This window comes from Heloderma suspectum, chromosome 1 (genome assembly GCF_057233095.1).
Source record: "Heloderma suspectum isolate Gila_16-S chromosome 1, 16-S_ref, whole genome shotgun sequence".
Classification (NCBI taxonomy): domain Eukaryota; kingdom Metazoa; phylum Chordata; class Lepidosauria; order Squamata; family Helodermatidae; genus Heloderma; species Heloderma suspectum.
This window is the reverse complement of record NC_139458.1, coordinates 146,355,442-146,375,470: the sequence shown is the minus strand read 5'-3', so window position 1 is coordinate 146,375,470 and position 20,029 is coordinate 146,355,442. Positions and strand designations below refer to the sequence as shown.

Genomic DNA, 20,029 nt, shown 5'->3' with positions numbered 1-20,029 from the left:
CATTGTCCTCGGGTGAATGGGTGTGCTCCGCAGGCTCCCTCTCAAGGTCAGGGCAGAGCACTGAGAGACAGAAGCCCCTTCCTGCGTTATCCACATGAAGGGGCCTTCATGCAGGGCTCTGTAGCCCCCACTGCCATGGAGCTACAGAGCCCAAATGTTCATGTTGTGAGTGTGGACCTCTGAAGAGGTCTATGTGTGTAGGCTTCTGTTTTCAGACCTCCAAGCTCAGTGTGCGGACGTCACATGGGGGTGGGGGTGGGGAGAGCTGTATGACACTTGGGATACAGCCAGTGGGACAGTCCCACTTCCCCATCTGAGGGCCAGCTCTATGATTAGGCAGACTGAGGCAGATGCCTCAGGCAGCAGAGATTGGGTGTCATGAAAGGCCAACAAATTTAATTTATTACAACTGCATTGTGTGAAGAGATTTTGTTGCTTCACACATTTTTACTCGCAGGAAGCAGGAGAGGGCCTTGTGAAACCTCAGCCTCAGGTGCCAAAATAACTTGACTGGCCTTGGTTACTATGAACCCTGACTTTCGGGGGCGGGGGAAGGGCATTTGTTGCTTTGCCTCAGGCAGCAAAGTGTCTTGGGCCGGCCCTGCTCCTTCTACTCATGGAGACCTTGTGACATGGAGAATGTGAGAAGGAGGTTGTATTCAAATACACCCAATGAATACAGGGCTGAGGTGAGATCACCCAAATCCAAAACATGGGCTACCAGTAGGGATGTGCGCATGTTGTTAAATCTGTTCCATCTGTGTTTCGCAGATTGTTTTGTTCCATCATCCCCTCATTGATGGAACTGGATTTTTTAAACCAGAATTTCATTCTATTTGGGCTAATTTGCATTGGTGCTAATGCACACTTGCTAATTAGCGCTAATGGACACTAGTGCTAAGATGAATTAGCGCAAATCTCCCCACCCCCCAGTAAAATAACAGTCCTCAGGTCCACAGAATCCGTGTGGTTGGGTTCATAAACATCTGAACACAATTGAATACATTGCAGATTTCTCCGACATCCCTAGCTACAAGGGTTTTTTTCTGCTACAGAGGAGGCAGAAATTCAGCAACATCTTGAATTTCTGCCTGACTGGCAATTATGAAAAGCATAGGCATCTTGACAGAAAAAAACATGCTAAGCCTATCATCCATGGGGCAACTTTGAGTTTCTAATCTTTGTCAAAGCCTCTCTTAACGCTCCTATTATCCCTTACACTAGAAATCAGATTCAGGTCTCTGTGGCAACAGACTAGCTTTGATTTCATTCCTCCATTTTCTTCCTGGTAACTGAATAATAATATGAACTTTACTGAGCCCAAAAGCTCTTCTGTGATGGTGAGTGGATTGTTTCACATCCTATGAACCCACCCATGCAAAGTTTGTGAAACTTTCACACATCTGCCGTGTTTCACATCAGGCTTCAGGAACTGGGAAAGTCTCCACAACACTAGAGGTCGTGAATAGGCAGGAGGACATTTTATCTTGTTCCTGGTAAAGAGGACGCAGTCACCAAGACCCGGAAACTAGATGTTGTTGTTGTTGTTGTTTTTAAAGAAAATCATATATTCTTCCTCCCTTACAGCTTTTGTCTCTTTCCTCCTCTCCTTCCTTCTTCCCCCTCCTTTCTACTAGAGTTCCCTTGGGATGAACTTCTGAAAAACAAAGCAACAGCATCTATAAGGATACAACAGGATGCTTAGAGTCTTGCTACACTAAACCTATCTTTGTTTTATATCAGTGAAGTGTCAGAGCTTTCTCCGAAGAACTGTAGATTGGTGAGAAAGCCAAGAATTCTGTTACAGATTCCTAGCCCTATTCACAGAACAACAGTTCCCAGTGTTCTGTGGGAGACAGAATGACCGTTAAACCAGTTTAAGTCTATAGTGCACATCAGCCTTCCGCAACATGGTGCCCTTCTGATGTTTTGGCCTTCAAATCCAATCAGCCCCAGCTAGCATGGCCAACATTCAGGAATACTGGGAGTGGTAGTCCAAAAAGATCTGGTTGTACATCCTTAGTGTTGACACACACACGCAGGTTCTCCATGAAGACTACTTTAAATTTCTCCCTGTGGTGGTTGCCCGTGCACGGCAAGCCGTTTTTCTGCAATGTCCTGCCATTCTGCCTCTCGGTCATTTTAAGGCCACCACAAAGCTGGGCTGGCAGGGGCCTAGAGGGAGGAGGCTTCACCCCATGGGGAGCTGCTGCAGATCCAGTGTTTGCTGCATGGAGGCAGCCATTGCAAGAAGCAATTGACAGTGGCCTCCACACAGCTGGTTGTACAGTGCTGCTGCTGCTGCTGCTGACTGTACAAAACAGACAATGTGCACATGCATGCATGACATGCGAGTCTAATTTCCTGATGAGCAGAAGTGGGAAATTCTTTCCCTTAAAATCAGGGATGCAGAACCCCAGGCCTGGGGGCCAAATCTGGCCTGCTTGGGGTCCCAATCAAGCTCTCTGGAGTTTCCCAGATGATCACACCCCTTCCCCTTGGCCTACCCCTTTGCCCTTGACCACCAATTGTTTGAGCAGTTTCCTGGCTTTTAAGTGTGTTTCTTCCCCATTCTAAAAAGTTGAAATTTCTTTTATTTAAATGCCTCTCCTAAGGCTTAGTTATCATCAGGAAGAGCTTTCAGCTAAAATGTGCTGGTATTTTAGTGTTTTGGTCCCACCCCATTTGCCTTTGGCCCCGCCCATCACTGGGAAGCAGTTTCTGAGAGCTTCTCTGAAATGGTATTCAGCCCTTGGACTGAAAGAACTTCCATATCCCTGCCTTAAACTGTAAACACCCTCCCAGATTAACATAAATGGAGACAGATTCCCCCAGGGAGGTTTGCATAATGGAAAGTCATAGAGTTTAGCCAGCTTGTGCTGAACCTGCCTGTAAGTCAGTTCAGCAGAGATGAAGCAACGGGCTCTTTGGACCACAGCTGAACATGAATTAGAATAAAATATGTATTCAAATGTATTAATTTGAATTTAAATTCAAAATTCTACAACACGCACCTATCAAACTCTGCAGTTAATTTTGGAGGCCCTATTTTTTTCTTTTCTTTTTAAAGAACTTAGAATCCAGCACCAAACTGGAGAGTTTGGTCATGGGATAGGTGATAAATGTCAGTCTTCAGTATATAAAAAAAAGTCAAGTTCAGTACAAAACCTACATTCCAAAACTGACATTTGGAAATGGTCAGTTATCACTGTTATTTGCAGGTTTTGATTTTGGGAAATTTAGTGAACTTTGCATTTAGGGTAAATTCAGTTCTACCTTTTGTTTTAAGTTCATAACCTTGGGTACCCCCAAAATTCTGAAGCATGCTGAGAGTGCCTGCATGCAGAAAAGGTGAGTGTAAAGAATACTATAAACCTCTTCAGATCAAAATCAGATATAAAGATATTCAGCTTCTTATAGCTTTGAAAGCAAATGTCTCTGAAAGCAAAATGCTCTTCCCTCTAACAGTTCTTTCCCATTCCATTTGTAGTCATAGAAAGCAATAAATTCCATCTCGGGCTTTTGCTCTATCTTCTCTTTGCAGGATCAAATGCTTCACAAAGCAATCCAAGCAATCCGTTTCTCACCCCAGGGACTAAACCTTGGCAACTCACCCCCTGCCATGCCAGTGACATCTCTTTGGAAAAAATAATAGCAGACATGCAAAGTGCACTGCTTTTATGAGCACTGGTGTTATTGCTCGCTGAGATCCCCCCACCCCCGCTCCCGACTGGGCATTGTTTAGGATCTGTCAATATTTCAGTTCGATATATGCTACCAGGGCCGGCGGCAAGGGCTGGCATGGTCGGGTACCTGCCGAGGGCCCACACCCCAGCAGGGGCCACTGACAAGAGCTCCTGGCCGTTGCTCCTCTTCTTTATCCTTGCGACCTGCTTGTTCACCTGCCTCTTGCTCTGGCCCAGACAATGGTGGTGGTAAGAAGGAGGAGCAGCACATGGCACTACTTGCTTGCTCACTGGCTCTCTGGCTGTCAAGCGAGCAAGTGCTGTCACTGATGAGAAAGAGGACGAGGAGCAACAGCAGCTGGTGACAATGGTGGTGAGAAGGTACGTTCACTGAGGGAGGGGGCCCCATTGAAGCTACCTTGGCCAAGGGCCCTCAAAACCTGGAGCTGGCACTATATGGAGCTGGCACTATAGCACTATATGGCACCAAGATATTCTTCCCATATCTACCATGAAATGGAAACTTAGCCTGTTCTATCCCAGGGCAACCCCATGTAGCAGAACATGGGAAGCAGAGAACTTGGCATCCTTTTGGACAAGATGGAAGTGCAGTGGAAAGAATGTTTCTTATGTAGAGTACTATCTTTGGGAAAAAGTGCTGTGGGCTTGCTAGGAAACCGATAAAAGCTTCACAACTAAATGAACTCCATGCTAGCTGCAGCGCCCAAATCCTCACAGGAAGGGAGTGTGGGGAGGTCTGTGTTATTGTCCAGCACTTTGGGAGGGGACAAAAGACCGATACAGTCCCCTTCCTTATAGTTTTGCCCCCACCCCACCCCACCACACACACACACACTATTTCCTGAGTCACTAAATCACATCACTCTATTCTTCAATAGGTAAGTGTCACAGAGAGACATTCTTAAGAAGTTTGGCCTTTGCATTTTTGAGACTTGCCAGATATACACTCGTGGCACAACCTCATCAGCATGTGTATGCATGTGTAAGGGTGTGTGTGTGTTCACACACCTTCCCATGCACACACACTAATATGTGTGTGTGCATGGGAACACACACACTGCCCATCCATATTTATCCATAGTGCAGAACCTTACAGCCAAAGTGTACATTCACAAAGACCACATGATACAGCGCTTCCTGGACTGAGCCACTTCAGACTGCAGGTGGTGTTTGCAGATTTGACAATTCCTCCAGATCAAAAAATTCCTGCCTGTGGAAAACCAGTATGACAGGCAGAAGGGGTTCAGCCTAGCCTTCTCCCTGATGTGGTTGGTGTTTAATTAAAAAAAAAAAATGTACATGGTGGGCTTTTGAAACAAAACACAACAAAAAAATGGAAACATTTAAATACATGACTCTCAACCTTCCTGAAATGGTAGAGTCCAGGAATGGCTAGATCATGTGATATTCTGCACCTGTTATTCAAGACTCATTTGCTCCATACAAGCCCCATGTAGCTTCTCCCCATTGTTCCCTGGGCCTGCTCTCCATGCTAGCTGCAGCACCCAGATCCTCACAAGAAGGGAATGTGGGGAGGTCTGTGTTATTGTCCAGCACTTTGGGAGGGGACAAAAGACTGATACAGTCCCTTTCCTTATAGTTTTGCCCCCACCCCACCACACACACACAATTTCCTGAGTTCCTCAGCTTGATGGGGAAGGGACAGCATGGAAATTATTTTTTCTAATAGCTTCTGCTAATCTGTTAATTCAATTAATTCTGTGTTTGGTGTTTGTTGGCGGTGAAAGATGTTTTAGCTTTAAACCACAAGAACTTCGGGGGGGGGGGGATAGTCTCCAAAGTTAGCAATAAGTTTTATCATATGCCCAATATGGGTGAGCATGCTTGAGCGTGGCAAGGGATTATGGGACAGAGAGAGAGGAAACATACTTGATATGAAATCCAATGAGGCATTTTGCATTCATGCCATCTATACATTTCTATTACATCCTTAACCTGTGGTAGTGTATACCAATTTAGTTATGCTAACTTACATGAGCCCTCAATTTCACAGCATATTACTTATAACGATGCTTCCCGGCACCCCTTGGCTGGACAACATGCACCACTGATTCAGTTGTATCTCGGAACCAGAAAAAGAAAGGGTTATTAACATGTGTGATCCCTTCCAACTCTGGATCTACCTGTTCTTTATTATTTCCCGCTCTGAATTTCCTTTGTCTCACTGTGCTACTCTCCCCTATGCATGCTTATTTGGAAGTACGCTTGGGAGCTTACTCCCAAGTTCAGGTATGCAGGACTGCAACTTTTCTGTGTAATTTTATCCCCATAATATATATTTCCCTGAGATGCTACACATCTGCAGTTTAGCCCAATTAAGTTGAGGCTGAACTTAGATTTTGTTTAAATGTCTTAAAAGCAACTAATAACTTTGTTCCCTGCACACTCCTCCACAATGTACCTGCATGCAAGGGAAACAGCAAGCAGGCAACATTTTGCTGTGGTGTGCTGTTAGGTAATTTTAGAGTTGAGTTTGGACTTAATCTGCAGACCGGAAGGTCGGCAGGACAGCAGTTCGAGACCCGAGTGCCGCATGACGGAGTGAGCTCCCGTCTTCAGTCCCAGCTCCTGCCAACCTAGCAGTTCGAAAGCAAGAAATTGCAAGTAGATAAATAGGTACCGCCTCGGCGGGAAAGGTAACAGCGTTCCGTGCACCTGGGTGTTCAGTCATGCCGGCCACATGACCACGGAAGCGTCTTCGGACAGCGCTGGCTCTTTGGCTTAGAAACGGGGATGAGCACCGCACCCTGGAGTCGGACACGACTGGTTGGGGACACCTTTACCTTTTTTGGACTTAATGCTCCCACCAGCCTGGTTGTGACTCTTTAGACTGTAATGAGTATTAATTCACTTACTTCAAAATGTGGTATACAGCCCTGCTGCATTTGAAGGGCCCTCCTGTTCATTTTGCTGAGTGGTGCCCTGGACTTCTGTCCTAAAATTTTGCTCTGATGGCACCACTGTATACTTGATGGGACCTGAATTCAACGATCCGCATGGTCTTCTGGACAGAGAGCTGGACTTGGGAAACTGGAGCACTGGGAATCAAACTGTATCTCCACCATGGACCTGGGCATCCTTTGCCAAGTCATACTGTTTTAGCCATAGCATCCAATCTGTGCAATGGGTTTAGTAATGACCCACCTCACAGGGTAGGAAACCACAATCAAGAGTTTGAAAAAGTAAGGCTGCAATCCTATGGTCCCTGGGTGGGAAGGCATCCCAGCAGCCATAGGATGTTTCAGATCTCACCCTTGGAGGGCAGAGAGAGAAATCTGACTTCAGGGGGGAAGCTGCCGTGGAAACTTCCATAGCCCTTGCCGCTCTGAGGTTGGTGCTCCAATACTGATAGAGGCAAAAAGGGGCATCTTGTGGGCATGTTAGGGGCAGATTGGAGAAAGACTTGGATCCATAGGATCAATACCCTTCCCTTCCCACGGAGCCTCCCTGGAAACAGGAAATCTACGCCAGTCCTGGAGCTGGGGTACATCATTTCCCATCTATTGCAACCAAAGGAAGGGAAATAGTTAAAGTGTGTGTGTGTGTTATATATAGACACACACATATACACACACACATACAGGGCTGGCGTCATGGTAGGGCACCTGCTGGGGGTCCACATCCCAGCAGGGGCCCACTGACAAGCGCCCCCTGGACTTGCTCCTCTTCTTCACCATTGCAGCTTGCTTGTTCACCTGCCTCTTGCTCTGGCCCAGACAACAGTGGTGATAAGGAGCAGTGACTGCCACTGCCACTTGCTTACTGGCTCTCTGCTTGTTAAGCAAAGAAGTGGTAGCAATGATGAGAAAGAGGATGAGGAGCAATAGCAGCTGGTGACAATGGTGGTGAGAAGGTACGTTCACTGAGGGAGGGGGCCCCATTGAAGCTACCTTGGCCAAGGGCCTTAAAAAATGTGGAACTGGCACTTTGCGTGTGTATTGCGTGTGTGCGTGTGTGTGTATGAAAACCAGAAAAACACCATTGCTCCCTTCCATTTGCCCTGTTGTCATGAGCCTCCTCCCCAAATCATAGAATCATAGAATAGCAGGGCTGGAAGGGGCCTACAAGGCCATCGAGTCCAACCCCCTGCTCAGTGCAGGAATCCAAGTCAGAGCATCCCTGACAGATGGCTGTCCAGCCTCGTCTTGAACGCCTCCAGTGTGGAAGAGCCCACCACCTCCCTAGGGAATTGGTTCCATTGTTGTATTGCTCTAACAGTCAGGAAGTTTCTCCTGATGTTCAGCCGGAATCTGGCTTCCTGTAACTTGAGCCCATTATTCCGTGTCCTGAACTCTGGGATGATCGAGAAGAGATCCTGGCCTTCCTCTCTGTGACAACCTTTCAAGTACTTGAAGAGCGCTATCATATCTCCCCTCAGTCTTCTCTTCTCAAGGCTAAATATGCCCAGTTCTTTCAGTCTCTCTTCATAGGGCTTTGTTTCCAGTCCCCTGATCATCTTTGTTGCCCTCCTCTGAACCCTCTCCAGTTTGTCTGCATCCTTCTTAAAATGTGGTGCCCAGAACTGGACACAGTACTCCAGATGAGGCCTAACCAGTGCTGAGTAGAGGGGAACTAGTACTTCCCAGGATTTGGAAGCTATGCTTCCATTAATGCAGCCCAAAAGAGCATTTGCCTTTTTTGCAGCCACATCATATTGTTGGCTCTTATTCAGCTTGTGATCGACAACAATTCCAAGCTCCGTCTCGCTTGTAGTGTTGTTGAGCCACGTATCCCCCATCTTGTAACTGTGCATTTGGTTTCTTTTTCCTAGGTGAAGAACTTGGCATTTATCCCTATTAAATTTCATTCTGTTGTTTTCTGCCCAGCGCTCCAGTCTATCAAGATCACTTTGAAATCACCAGTAGGATTGCTCTGCCCAAGCGCCAGAGAATGCTAATACTTAGTAGTAGGATTAACAATACATTCAGATGATTCAAGCTGCCCAATTGCTCCTTCCCCTTTCACTATCTATGAAAAGGGCTACAGAGGAAAATATGGAGCAGCAGGTGGTTCTTTTATGATTGCCCCAAATGCTGGGCGACAACAGCACCGTGAAAAACTATTAGCCCACTTCTTTATCTGTGTGATGAGGGAGGGAATATTCTTCCTTGCATCCCATTTGCAGCCACCTGCAAAATTGTATGGAGAAGGGAGCACCTGCAATTAAGGTGCATGTGTGTCTTGCTCTTAAAAAATAATCCCATTAGTGTTGCCCCAAGACATTGATCTAACATCTATCATCCCGCCTTCTTCCTCCCCCGTCACTATATTTATCCTCTGAGCTGTTCATTTTCGTTAAAGCATTATCCATTTTAACGTCATGTCTGAACTGACACAATCAGTAGGAGGAGGCTTGTATAACTTGATATTGCTTCTCATATCTGGAATGGCTACAACTGCTCTTGGCCCTAATACCACTGTATAAAGATGCAACATGCCATCAAAATGCTGAAAACAAGATAAAATGCTGGGTAACTGAATTCCTTATTTAAGACAAATGTGTATCTACAGCTCCAGATCGTCCTTTTTCTGGTATCTTGTTCCTTGCTTTTTGAATCTGGATACGGTGTTATGAGGGTTCCTGAAACAAGGCAATGATTTTTAAAATTTTTATTAAGGGGCTTCACACACAAAAAGTGACCCTTGGAAGGCCATATTTTACTTATCAGTTTCCAACTCCTATGAACCTCTGGAAGCTCTTAGACCCTATATGAGTGGAATTACCGGAATTACTGACAGTTCAATTCTACCCATCTTTACTCGGAACGAACAGTGCAATCCGATACATGTCTACTCGGAAGTGAGACCTACTGAAGTGAATACGCCTTACCCGCAGGTCAGCGGGTATAGGATTGCAGTCTCAGTCCCTCTGATTTTAATGGGACTTTTTCACAAGTAACTGTGGCTGCAATCCTAAACACAGGGAGGAAGCCCCACTGATCACAATGGAACTTACTTCTCCAGAGACATAACCCACGATTACTCTGACAATGAGTTCAAAGAAGCGGTTCTCACGCAGAGTCCGCAGCAGATGAGCTCTTCTGAGCACTAGCGTGGACCAAACTTCATTTCCCGTGCTGCATTGGGGTTCTTTTCTCTTGGCTACAATTCCCACAATGGGTGGCGCTCTACGGCGCCAGTTGCCTGACGGGAGTTGTAGTCAAGAGCGGGTGGGATGAGGCCTTGAGGAGGCGTCCTCTTATGGGGCCTCTGGATGGCGGCGGAGTTTGGGGCACGGAAAACAGCAGGACGGCGAAGTTTCCCGGGAATGGCCTTTCCGCTGGTGAGGCTCCCTTTAGGGAGGGATCTCTAGATAAGGAGCATTTGGAAAGAGGGGACGGAAATGGGGAAGGATGGGAAGTGTAGTCCAGTTGGAGACTGGGGTGAGTGTATGTAAATAGGGTGCGGAGCGTGGGAGTTGTGCCCCTTTTTGAGAGTGAGCGGTGGGGGTTGGACAAAGTCACCGGGGAAATTAAACAGGACCGAGAAGCGACGAGAAATTGAGCCCCGCTTTGTACGGTGGGAAAACCAGCCCAAGAGTTTTGTGGCACCTGAACAGCCTCATGGTATGCATGTCTACCCAAAAGTAAGCCCCCTTGAGTTCAGTGGGGCTTACTCTGAGGTCAGTGGGCATATGATTATAGTCTAAACACTTAAACGCAGATGTATTATGGCATATGGTTTTGTGGACTCCAGTCCATGGAAGCTTATGTCATGATAAATCTGGTGCTACAAGCATCTTGGTTGTTTTTGCTGCAATAATATAACGTGGCGAACTCTCAGCTGAGTTTTAGAGGTTGCAAAGCTAATTTCTGCCTTAGCTCAGCGCCCAGCGTAACCATCTGGCATGGGTTCCGTTCTATATTTTATAAAGCCAGGTTGTATCGTGTCAGCAAGTTGTGCACTTAAATGGATTAAATGATCTGGCTTTTCAAGGCTTGCAACTTAGGCTCGAGACAGATGTTTTGTTTTTCCAGAGAGCTGAAAGAGGGATAGCTGCTTGTGGTATATAAACTTGGCCCACTTTTGCTACTAGTGAACAGATTTTGCAGGTTTTGTATTGTTTAAAAACACACACTATCTGTTGGATCCCAGGTGACACAAGGAAAAAAGAAAGATGCATCTACACCATAAGAAGCTGAGCCTCACTCAACCTATTTAAAACTGACTAAAGAACTACTGGTTATTTCCAGCCCTTTAAAAGTTTCACAAGGTACAATCTTATATTTGTGTCTTCTGAAATGAATGCTGTAAAATGTTTAAAAAGTTGTAGAAAGCCTATTTTTTGTGCTAGCTGAAGTTGTTGATGTGTAAAGTTAGGCCCTGTCTACACTAAAGTTTACTTCTATTTGGAGTGGTGATGTTTGACCTTCTGTTTTTTTAGTGCTTTTGTTCCTGGCTGTCTGCCCCATTTAGCACTCCTGTTTAAGAAGCAGATAAATCACAAATTCTTATTTTTGTATTTTATCTTGTTTGTCACTGTAGTACAGAGGCTTGATTCAGATGACCTATTTTTTAATTTGTTTCAAACTGTGCAGGCTTTTTTTGTAGTCCGTTGTCATTTAATTTGGCATCTCTTGACAGGTTTGCCACATGTCCACATCATGGGCACCCTGTCAGTTGTTGTCTGTGAGAAGATGTATGCAGCATTGATGGGCACACTGGCAGTTACATCTATTCCAGGTGTAGGCAACATGGTGCTTGCAGGTGCCAGTGTGCCTCCAGACACCTTTCTTGGTGACACCCTACTCCTCCCAATTCATATTTAAAAATCATTTTAAATTCTCTTACTGGCAGTTTGGATTGCTTCCCAGTGAAGTGGGGGAACCTCTAGCTGCTGCCATCTTAATTTCCCATAAATGCCCCAGGGCAGATTAGTTGCCCTTTGTGATTCACCATGCCCACCCATGGCAACTATTTTATGGTTGTGCCCCGGACAGTTTCTGAAATTTCCAAATGTGCCTATGGGCCCAAAAGGTTACCTACCCTTGATCTACCCCTAACATTGTGAGATAATCTAACCTGGGTTGGCCAAGGAAAATATCAATTTTGACACCAGTACAAAAAAAGTGTTCTCTGACTCTGTTTGGGGTTGAACTGTATGTAACTGCAGAGGATAATCAGGTTATTTAAACAAAACTTGGCAACCACAAATCTTACTTTTCTAAACAGAAAGATAGACAAAGTATCTGATAGATGTAATTTTTGTCCATATCTGTTTTTGCTATATACTATGAATTTGATATTTTTCCCCTGCAACTTGGTATAGTTTTCAGTATGATAATGCTTCACCTGCATCCTGAAGATAGCCAGTGCAGGAAACAGTTTGAATTCAGATTTGAGTGTGCAAGTCTGATGCAACAAACATCTTCAACCAAAAGACAGTGCAATCCAATGTTTGATTTCCATAATGCAAGCTCCTGAGTCAGAAGTCAAATACTCTGAACTAGATGCCTAATCCAGATTTGTGAAAACTGGTTGTGGTGCTTATTTATTTGCTGGTTATTAATTAATTAATTAATTAATTACATTTTTTATCCTGCCATTTAGCCAAAAAGCTTGTAAGGTGGCTTCCAAAGATATTTCTTAAGACAGTCCCTGCCTTCAGGCTTACAGTCTAAGAAACACGACACAAAAGGAAAGGGGATTGGGAGGGAGGAGGAAAAATGTAAATTCAGGCACTAGACTCTTAGTTGCAAAGGGTTGCTGTTTCCTCTCCCTCTGATGGCCACAGCAATGACAGCTGATTGCAGGAGGGAGTGGGGGTCTCAGCTGGCTCTGGGCATAATGTAGGGGTGCTTGAAGTCAGGACAGAGTTGTTGCCTACCTTGAGCCCTTGGAATAAGAAAGGGAAGAAATAGCAATATATGACAATCCCTTGCAATAACTGTTAATGTAAATATGACCCGAAGTGCTTCCTGTATGCGTAGCTTAAATTGATGGGGTTCTTTGTAGCGCTGAAATGTTTAATCAGTTAGATTCACAGGTTTAAAAAAAGAACCTTTTGATTGACTAAAAAGATGCCCTTGATCTGTATCAGTTTTTTAAAAAGTATTTTAATACAAATACTTGTAAAAATCCACTGGTGAAATTAGGCTTGATGGGGCCTTCTCCGCGGTGGCCCCACAGTTCTGGAGTTCTCTTCCAGTTAACATTCGCTTGGCTAGTTCAGTTCTAGCATTCAAGGAGGCCTTAAAAACTTAAATCTTTTTACTACCGCATTTCCTTAAGTCAATGGTGTGACCTCAAGCAGCTTTTCCCATGATCCATTTAGCTGCATCCCCCTTACACTTGTAAACAGTGTTCTGTTGTTTCTTTCATTTTGTGTATGTTGCTTTGTGAGGGCTTGGCCCTGAAAAGTGTCTAATAAATAACTGGAATCAAGAAAGAAAGAAAGAAAGAAAGAAAGAAAGAAAGAAAGAAAGAGAAAGTCATTCCCCTTTCTGTCACAAATCTATCTTTCTAAAATTATTTCTAGGCCACCTCTAGGGGTGGAAGGGAATGCCTCTTCTAAGCTGATGCCTGCTACGATGCACTCATACATTATCTAAAGCCAAAGGAGGTATGTCTTTTTTGTTCTGAACCATAGTATTTACTCCAATGCAGCTTTATTTATTAAATGTATATGCCACCCAACTGGCATATGCCCTTGGGGCAGTTTACAATCAAATCTACTTGATTAATCACTTTAATCAAACTTATATGATTAATTGGCTAAGATTTCTGGAATCAGGTGACAGACCTTTCTTTTATTATTATTTTCACCTCCAGTTGTATAGATTTTCATGAGTGCTTAATGGAAGATGTCATCTGGGCTTACAGAAGAACAGAAAAGGAAGATTGAGGAGAACCGGCAGAAGGCTTTGGCAAGGAGAGCGGAACGACTGGCAGCTCAGCAGGGTGGTGTTGCTAAGAAGCAGCCTGATCTGCAGAGTCTCGCTAGCTGTCAAGGAAAGCTGCTGCAGCCTTTGAGAAAGGAGAGCCATCACACCAGCCTCAGTAGCCATCACCTCCAGTTCTCCAGCCACCATGTGGTACAGACGAGTCTTCAAATGCCACACAGTCACTGTAGCTCACACCCACAGGCGGCCCCTTTGTCTGGTGCCCAAGAGAAAGATTGTTCAGAGGGCTCTAGCCACCATAAGGCCAGGCAGCTGAATAGCACTAAGCAGCCCTCACCAGAGGTGCAAGCCTCTTTGAGTCGCAATCACTGGAGTTCTTCTGATCCAAGTGCTTGGGAGCAAGGTCAGCCAATCCAGCATAATTCTAATGTGTTGCAGCCACCTAAGTGTGGCACAGCAGTGCAGAACCTTGTAGAACAGCATCCATCTAGACTAGATGCTAACAGGAATCCTCACAACAGTAATGATTTAGAGACTCGGAACAAATCCACCAGTGAACATAGTGACATTAAACATATGCCTCCAAAGGACCTCAGCCATACTGCCTTCAATGACTGTGAAACACAGGCAAGTATCAGCAATCTAGCCTGCGAACTCTTTGCCAAGAAAGAAGGTAGTAGCACACTGCATTTTTATGGCACAAAAAAACCTTTAGCTCCTGCAAAAGTGAGGCGAAGATCAAAATCGCCTGGTTCTAGGGGTGCAGGCAACATATCTGAGACACCTGTACAGAGAAAACCATGGAGTGTCCTCAAAGGGAAATGTGTGAAGCACTCTGAAGACCGATTCCGTGTTGAGATCGGATACAATGCAGAACTTATTGAAATGTTCAGGAGCTTACCAAGCAAAAATTATGGTAAGAAAACTGATTACTGACTATGTCTCTTGTTGTGTAACAGGCAGTGCTTGTAGAAACATTAAGAACTGGGATTGTGCCAGACACTGTAAGTAATGCAGAATTGGGTAGCTTCTTTTTTATGCTTTCCTTTAAAAGAAGAGCAAGTATCTAGTCCTCATAAATATGGAGAAAATCTTGAATAAATTGTAAGTCATGGGGAGAGGAGGTCAGGATGTATGTGTTTCTAGTGTAACCTCTGAAGCTAAGAGAAGCCAGAGTGAGGCTCCCAGACTCTCTCTCTCTCTCTCTCTCCCCCCCCCCGCCCCACCTCCCCACTCCACCCCACCCCTAGTATGCTTATTGCTTCTCAATTTTCACATGCGCTCCTGGTCTGTCCCTGAACTCTCCTGGATAAGACATTGAGAGCCCATTTGAACTTGGTCAAAAATGTGAGCCTACAGTGTTGGAAAGCATGGAATCAGTTACAAGCTATACTATGGATCCCTAATTGGCCCAGTGTCCTACTCCTTTGTGTCTCTTTTGCCATAAATGGAAAACACTTTTATTTCAATGGGCTTTTAGTGTGTAACATCTAGTTTTGTTGCTGTCAATTTTAATGTGAAATATATTTTATCTTTGCTGCTGCCAGGTTTTGGGTTGTGGTAGTTAGTCTGTGTTTGGTTGTATTTTATGTTCTTTGTTACTTCTGTTAGAAATTGTTTGTTAGCTGTACTTCTACTTTTATTGGTTATAATATATGGCATTATGATTATGCTGTATGCTGCTGTAAATATCTTCTAGAAGTAGATATCTTCTAGAGTGGGATTAGGGTGGCCGCATGTTCTACGTTACAGAGCACAGACCTTTATTTGAAAGGCTGTTGGAGGACATTCCTCTCTTTGAAGGGGTCCTCTGTTTGAAGGGCTGTCCTGTCCATGTTCAGTTTAAAGATGAGAGAGGAAAGTGGGGGACTTTGAAGTTACCCATCCACAGTTAGCGCGTGGACAGCAGACTGAGCAGATACACAGGTCACTTGGGACGCATTCCTATGCATGTTTAGTCAGAGAAAAGCCCTACAACTCCCAGAATTCCCAAGAGAGCATGACTGGCTGGTGAATGGTGGGAGTTGTAGGCCTTTTCTCAGTCTAAACATGCATAGGATTGCGCCCTAGGTCACACTGTTCCCTACTATGGTGAGATGTATTGTATTTCTATTTCAGTTATAGTAATCATGTCTAAATGTGCACCTATACATATAAATTAGCACATGCAAATTTTATGCAAATCTGTGTGCTTTTTTTATTATTTCATATTTTTATAAAGGTGCACGAGATGCGGATTTTAAAATATTTCTATTTGTTCCATAACTGATTAGAGCTCACGTAGTTTCTCATTGCTTTTGAAATCTCGGCTGTTCTTTTGCTGTCACACGTTATCTTTGTTCTTTTGCTGTCACAGGCTTTTGCTGGGCTATCTTTTTGCGCATGCTGAGTCTCATCGCTGGTCTTGGCATGTGCAAACGGCCTGTACTAATAAGCCAAGATTTACTAAAATGATTTATTGCATGAGGACCGCATGTACATCCGGTCTTCATGTTCCTCACATGGGGCCATGCTGATTCTATACATATTAGCGCTTCCAACGAAGGCAGATATGGAGCTGCTGAATGGGCAGCACATTCTACCTGACTTAATCAGCCATGTTAGTGAAGAAATTTCTTGTGCAGGTGCACAGTAGACTTTCGGAACATATTAATAGAATATTTTGTAACCCAGAATGATTCTTCAAATTCTGCTCCACTTCAGATCCTGCAACAAAGATGTGGAATTTCGGTCTCGAAGACTATAACCATCTCAGTAAGTACTCAGACAATTGAGATGTGTGCCTGGAATCCTTTAGATACAGAATGACTTTGCCCATAAATTCAGATTAGAGAGCCTGTGGGATCCTTACTAAGATGATTTGCTTAATTAATGGCAGAAAAAAGTGGTTCAGGTGTACAACAGGAATACTAAGCCTTTTTCATACTAGTTGTTCTGCAGTTGTTCACAGAAGAGGAAGATTGTTTTGAAAAAGCAAAATTTTAAATGTTTTTTAAAATTCAGTTTAAACAATTTGAAAGTTATCAGCAGTCTTATGGGAGAGAAGAGGGGCTGCAGTTTGAGATTTTTCTTAAAAGAGGTTTCTGTAACTCATTAATAATAGAAAGTTCCAAATGCCAGCAAAATCTTTACTTTCCAGGTGTAACTCACCTCACAAAGGAACAGTCTCTGTTGAGTTAGGGGAGAATAACTGATAAAGATACATTTTCTTAGCTTGCTTATTTGGCATCTTTTGCTAATGATATGTTCTGTTCTGCTTTTCTTCTGTATCCCAAAATCTCCTGTGCTTTCTCTTTCTGTTATCTTCATTCTTCCATTCGCCCAAGGAGTTAATGAATTTTGTTGATTATCCATTTGTTCTCCCCCCCCACCACCTGTTTTTATCTCTAGTGGAAGCAGCAGAGCAATTTCCCTCTGTGATTTTGACACCTCTGGTGGGAATGGAGGCAACCACTGGGGTCACTGAGTCATCTTCTGCTGGTAGAGGTTCTTGCTTGCGATCCCTCTTGCAGACATGCATTGGCTGGCAGAAACCATCAGCAACCATCAGAGGGAAGTGTGTGCTGATTTCATACTCTCGGTTCGAAGTAGATATTGGCTATGCTGCCAACATCATAGGGGTATTCAAACAGTTGAATTCCAGGAATTATGGTGAGTGACATAGCTGTTCGCTTAATCAACAATGCAGCAGTAGCCACTGTAGCTTACATTTAGTCTTTACTGGTGGTATTTTTCCTCTTGTTTCCTTTCCTACAAAACTCATTGTTTTCTGCAAGGGCTAGCCATCCTGATTTACCTTTTGCCCTGCATGAAGTCCTTTGCAATTGTAATTGGCCCATTTTATCCTGAATCTCAAGTTTACCCCAATGTTTTGTATATTCCTTGAGTTGCTTGTCTAAATGAAGTTTCACTTCATTTGTACTTGTGAGGAGCTATCAAATGTATGTTTTCGCTTAAGGTGAAGGAATTTTTTCATGCTTTTTATTATTATAACATACAGATATGAAGACCAGAAAATGGAGTTTTCTACTGGAGGACTACATAAGGCTAAGTAAGAAGCTGCCTCTCCTTAGCATGTTCTGTTCTTTTGAGAGGGTTACTACTCACTCAAAACTAATTTCCTAGAATATGTTTCTTAAATTAGAAGTAGCTGAGGTGGTAATGAATTTTACTTTTGGCTTCTCCCATGCTTTACAAAGGGGATAACGCTCACAGCTTTCACCTACTTACAAGATGGCACTGTAATCTTCATTCCCCAATATTATCTGTATTAAAACTAGAAAAACTAGTTATTATTGGAAGCCTAATCTTTGACTGTCTCCTACATCCTACAGTTGTGGAGACAGCTGCATCTGTGAGAACAATAAGTAAATCACAGGTTTTCTATTGTACCACTGTAGAAGCTCTAACTGGGGTACCTTGGCCAAATTTTATTCAGAGGTAGGAAAGCTTCCAGCCTCTATGCTTCCCCCACCCCTTCCTTTGAGGGTCCAAAATGATGGGAAACTGTGCATCGCCCTGAAACAAGTCTGGAAAGAGTTATCTCCTTTCCCATAGCTTCAGACACATTCCCAACTTCTTCATGGACTAGTTGCAAGGAAATGGCAAAGCGGCCTCGATAGATGCTCTTCCAGCATGCTCAAGCTGCTGAGCCTAAAAGGATGGGCATACGGCAGCTGCATCTGTGCAGGTGTAGCCGTGTAAATGTATCTGTAATCACACCAGTGGCTTGTTTTGGTATGGGGGAGACTAAAGAGGAGACCAAACCCAGCTCCCTGCTCCACCCCTGCTCTCTCTCCTGAAAAGCTTATCTGCACAATGACTTTTAGGGCTTTGTGCACATTGTTCCAGCTGCTGGATTGGGCTGAAGAACTGCATGCAGCACCCATTTGGGCAAGTGATTTTTCTGTCTGGTTAGGGATATGACTGCAGAAGCTTGGCTCCTTCCTAGCTGCATTGGTACGACTGTCTTGAGGAGTTTGCAGTCCTCTGATGTGGACTTCTATATACCCTGTTAGCATTTCTTTTCTAAATTGGTCCTTCTACTTTCCTCCTAAGCATTTTACCTGTTTATCTACTTAATCGTCTTATGATAAAAGGCCACTTGGGGACAAGGGGGAAAAAACACCTTTTGGATGAATCACTCAAACTACTGAGACATCCTAATTTTCCAGGCTTGTCTGCAAAACTGTAATGATGGTGTAATTGCTGCAATTTGCTAGTTTATAATTCTAGCATGCAACTTTCTGAGCATAATAACAGTGTAGGGGCTCTGCTTCAGCAGGGAGAAACTTCTTTCCCTGCTGGAAGAGCACAGATTAAAGCAGAGGGTGCATATTGATCACTCTGTCATACAAGTACAAATAGAAATCCTTTCATATATTTATATAGTTTCAGAATGAGGGATTTTGCCTGGGTAGCAGGGGTCTAATCTGCTTTCTTCACTCTAGATATAACTAAAATTAAAACTGGCAGTCTGTAGTTTGCTCAGGCTCTTATAATAAGTATAATGAGTGCAAATTTGAGTTGCCAAGTAAATGTTCACTGTCAGAATTATGTTCCTGTTTCTTGATTTCTATATTTTAGTGAGTGTTTTTCTTTTAAAGAAAAGTCTACTTGAAGGATTGTGGGGGATTTTTGTTTGTGGCTTCTAACACTTTGCAACAACATTTTGATTTCTGTGTCAAGGAAAGCCTACAGTTGGTGCTCAGCTTAAAATGTTCATTGAACAGTGCTTAATCCAGAGTCATCATATTCAGCATTTTTGGAGTGAATTATTTGATCATTTTATTTTTAGAAAGGGAATGAGGCATGAAATAAGTATTTCAAACTATCTAAACACTTGGAAATTCTCACCATTTCCCATTCCCAATAAGTTTCTGCTTTCAAACATTAATCTTTGAGAAGGCAATGGTGAGGAGCAAGAGATGTATGGAGCTTTTTTTTATATTGGCTTTTAGGCTTATACTTCAAATGATTGCAAACTGAGATGCTAGTGAAATGTATTTTACATGGTTTCACTTTGGTGCTGCATTCAGTTTGAATTAATATTTTTACATGTGTTTCCTCAATGCTTCTCCTCTTTCAGCACTGAGTGTGCAGTTTTGTGTTTGTGCAGTATAATTGTGAAATCTGATGCTGTGCATCTAACACATCCTAGAAACCCTTATTAAAACACACACATGTTTTTAGCTCGTATTAGTGTGAAGATAGGCTTGAAATGCTGAGGGCAATGCCCTAGTGTGTGTGCCTTACTCAGGTTGGCACTATTTTTTCATAAAGTCATTATTAAGATGGGTAATCTTTGCTTGCCTCTTCAAATGAAAGCCTAAGCACTATCATATGAAAATGTAAAAGAAAATGCTCTAGGAATCTAGATAAATTGGAACCCTATTTGTGTGCTCGTTCAAGTTCTAAGTGAATGTCATTTAGGGAGCAATCTTATGCATGTTTAGACAG

The 20,029-nt window shown here is 43.6% G+C and overlaps 1 protein-coding gene across 5 annotated transcripts in view; it reads left to right on the top strand.

Moving 5' to 3' along the window:
- Positions 1–9,870: 9,870 nt before the first annotated feature.
- Positions 9,871–20,029, top strand: part of SMARCAL1 (SNF2 related chromatin remodeling annealing helicase 1) — a 46,612-nt gene continuing 36,453 nt past the window's right edge. For all 5 annotated transcript variants that reach the window (XM_084806465.1, XM_084806432.1, XM_084806443.1 and 2 more), the window contains exons 1-7: positions 9,871–10,011; positions 10,824–10,941; positions 13,207–13,290; positions 13,500–14,486; positions 16,274–16,324; positions 16,961–17,221; positions 17,571–17,621. In XM_084806465.1, coding sequence (XP_084662591.1) covers positions 13,532–14,486; positions 16,274–16,324; positions 16,961–17,221; positions 17,571–17,621 — 1,318 coding nt within the window. In that variant the 5' untranslated portion in view covers positions 9,871–10,011; positions 10,824–10,941; positions 13,207–13,290; positions 13,500–13,531. The remainder of the gene's footprint in view (positions 10,012–10,823; positions 10,942–13,206; positions 13,291–13,499; positions 14,487–16,273; positions 16,325–16,960; positions 17,222–17,570; positions 17,622–20,029) is intronic.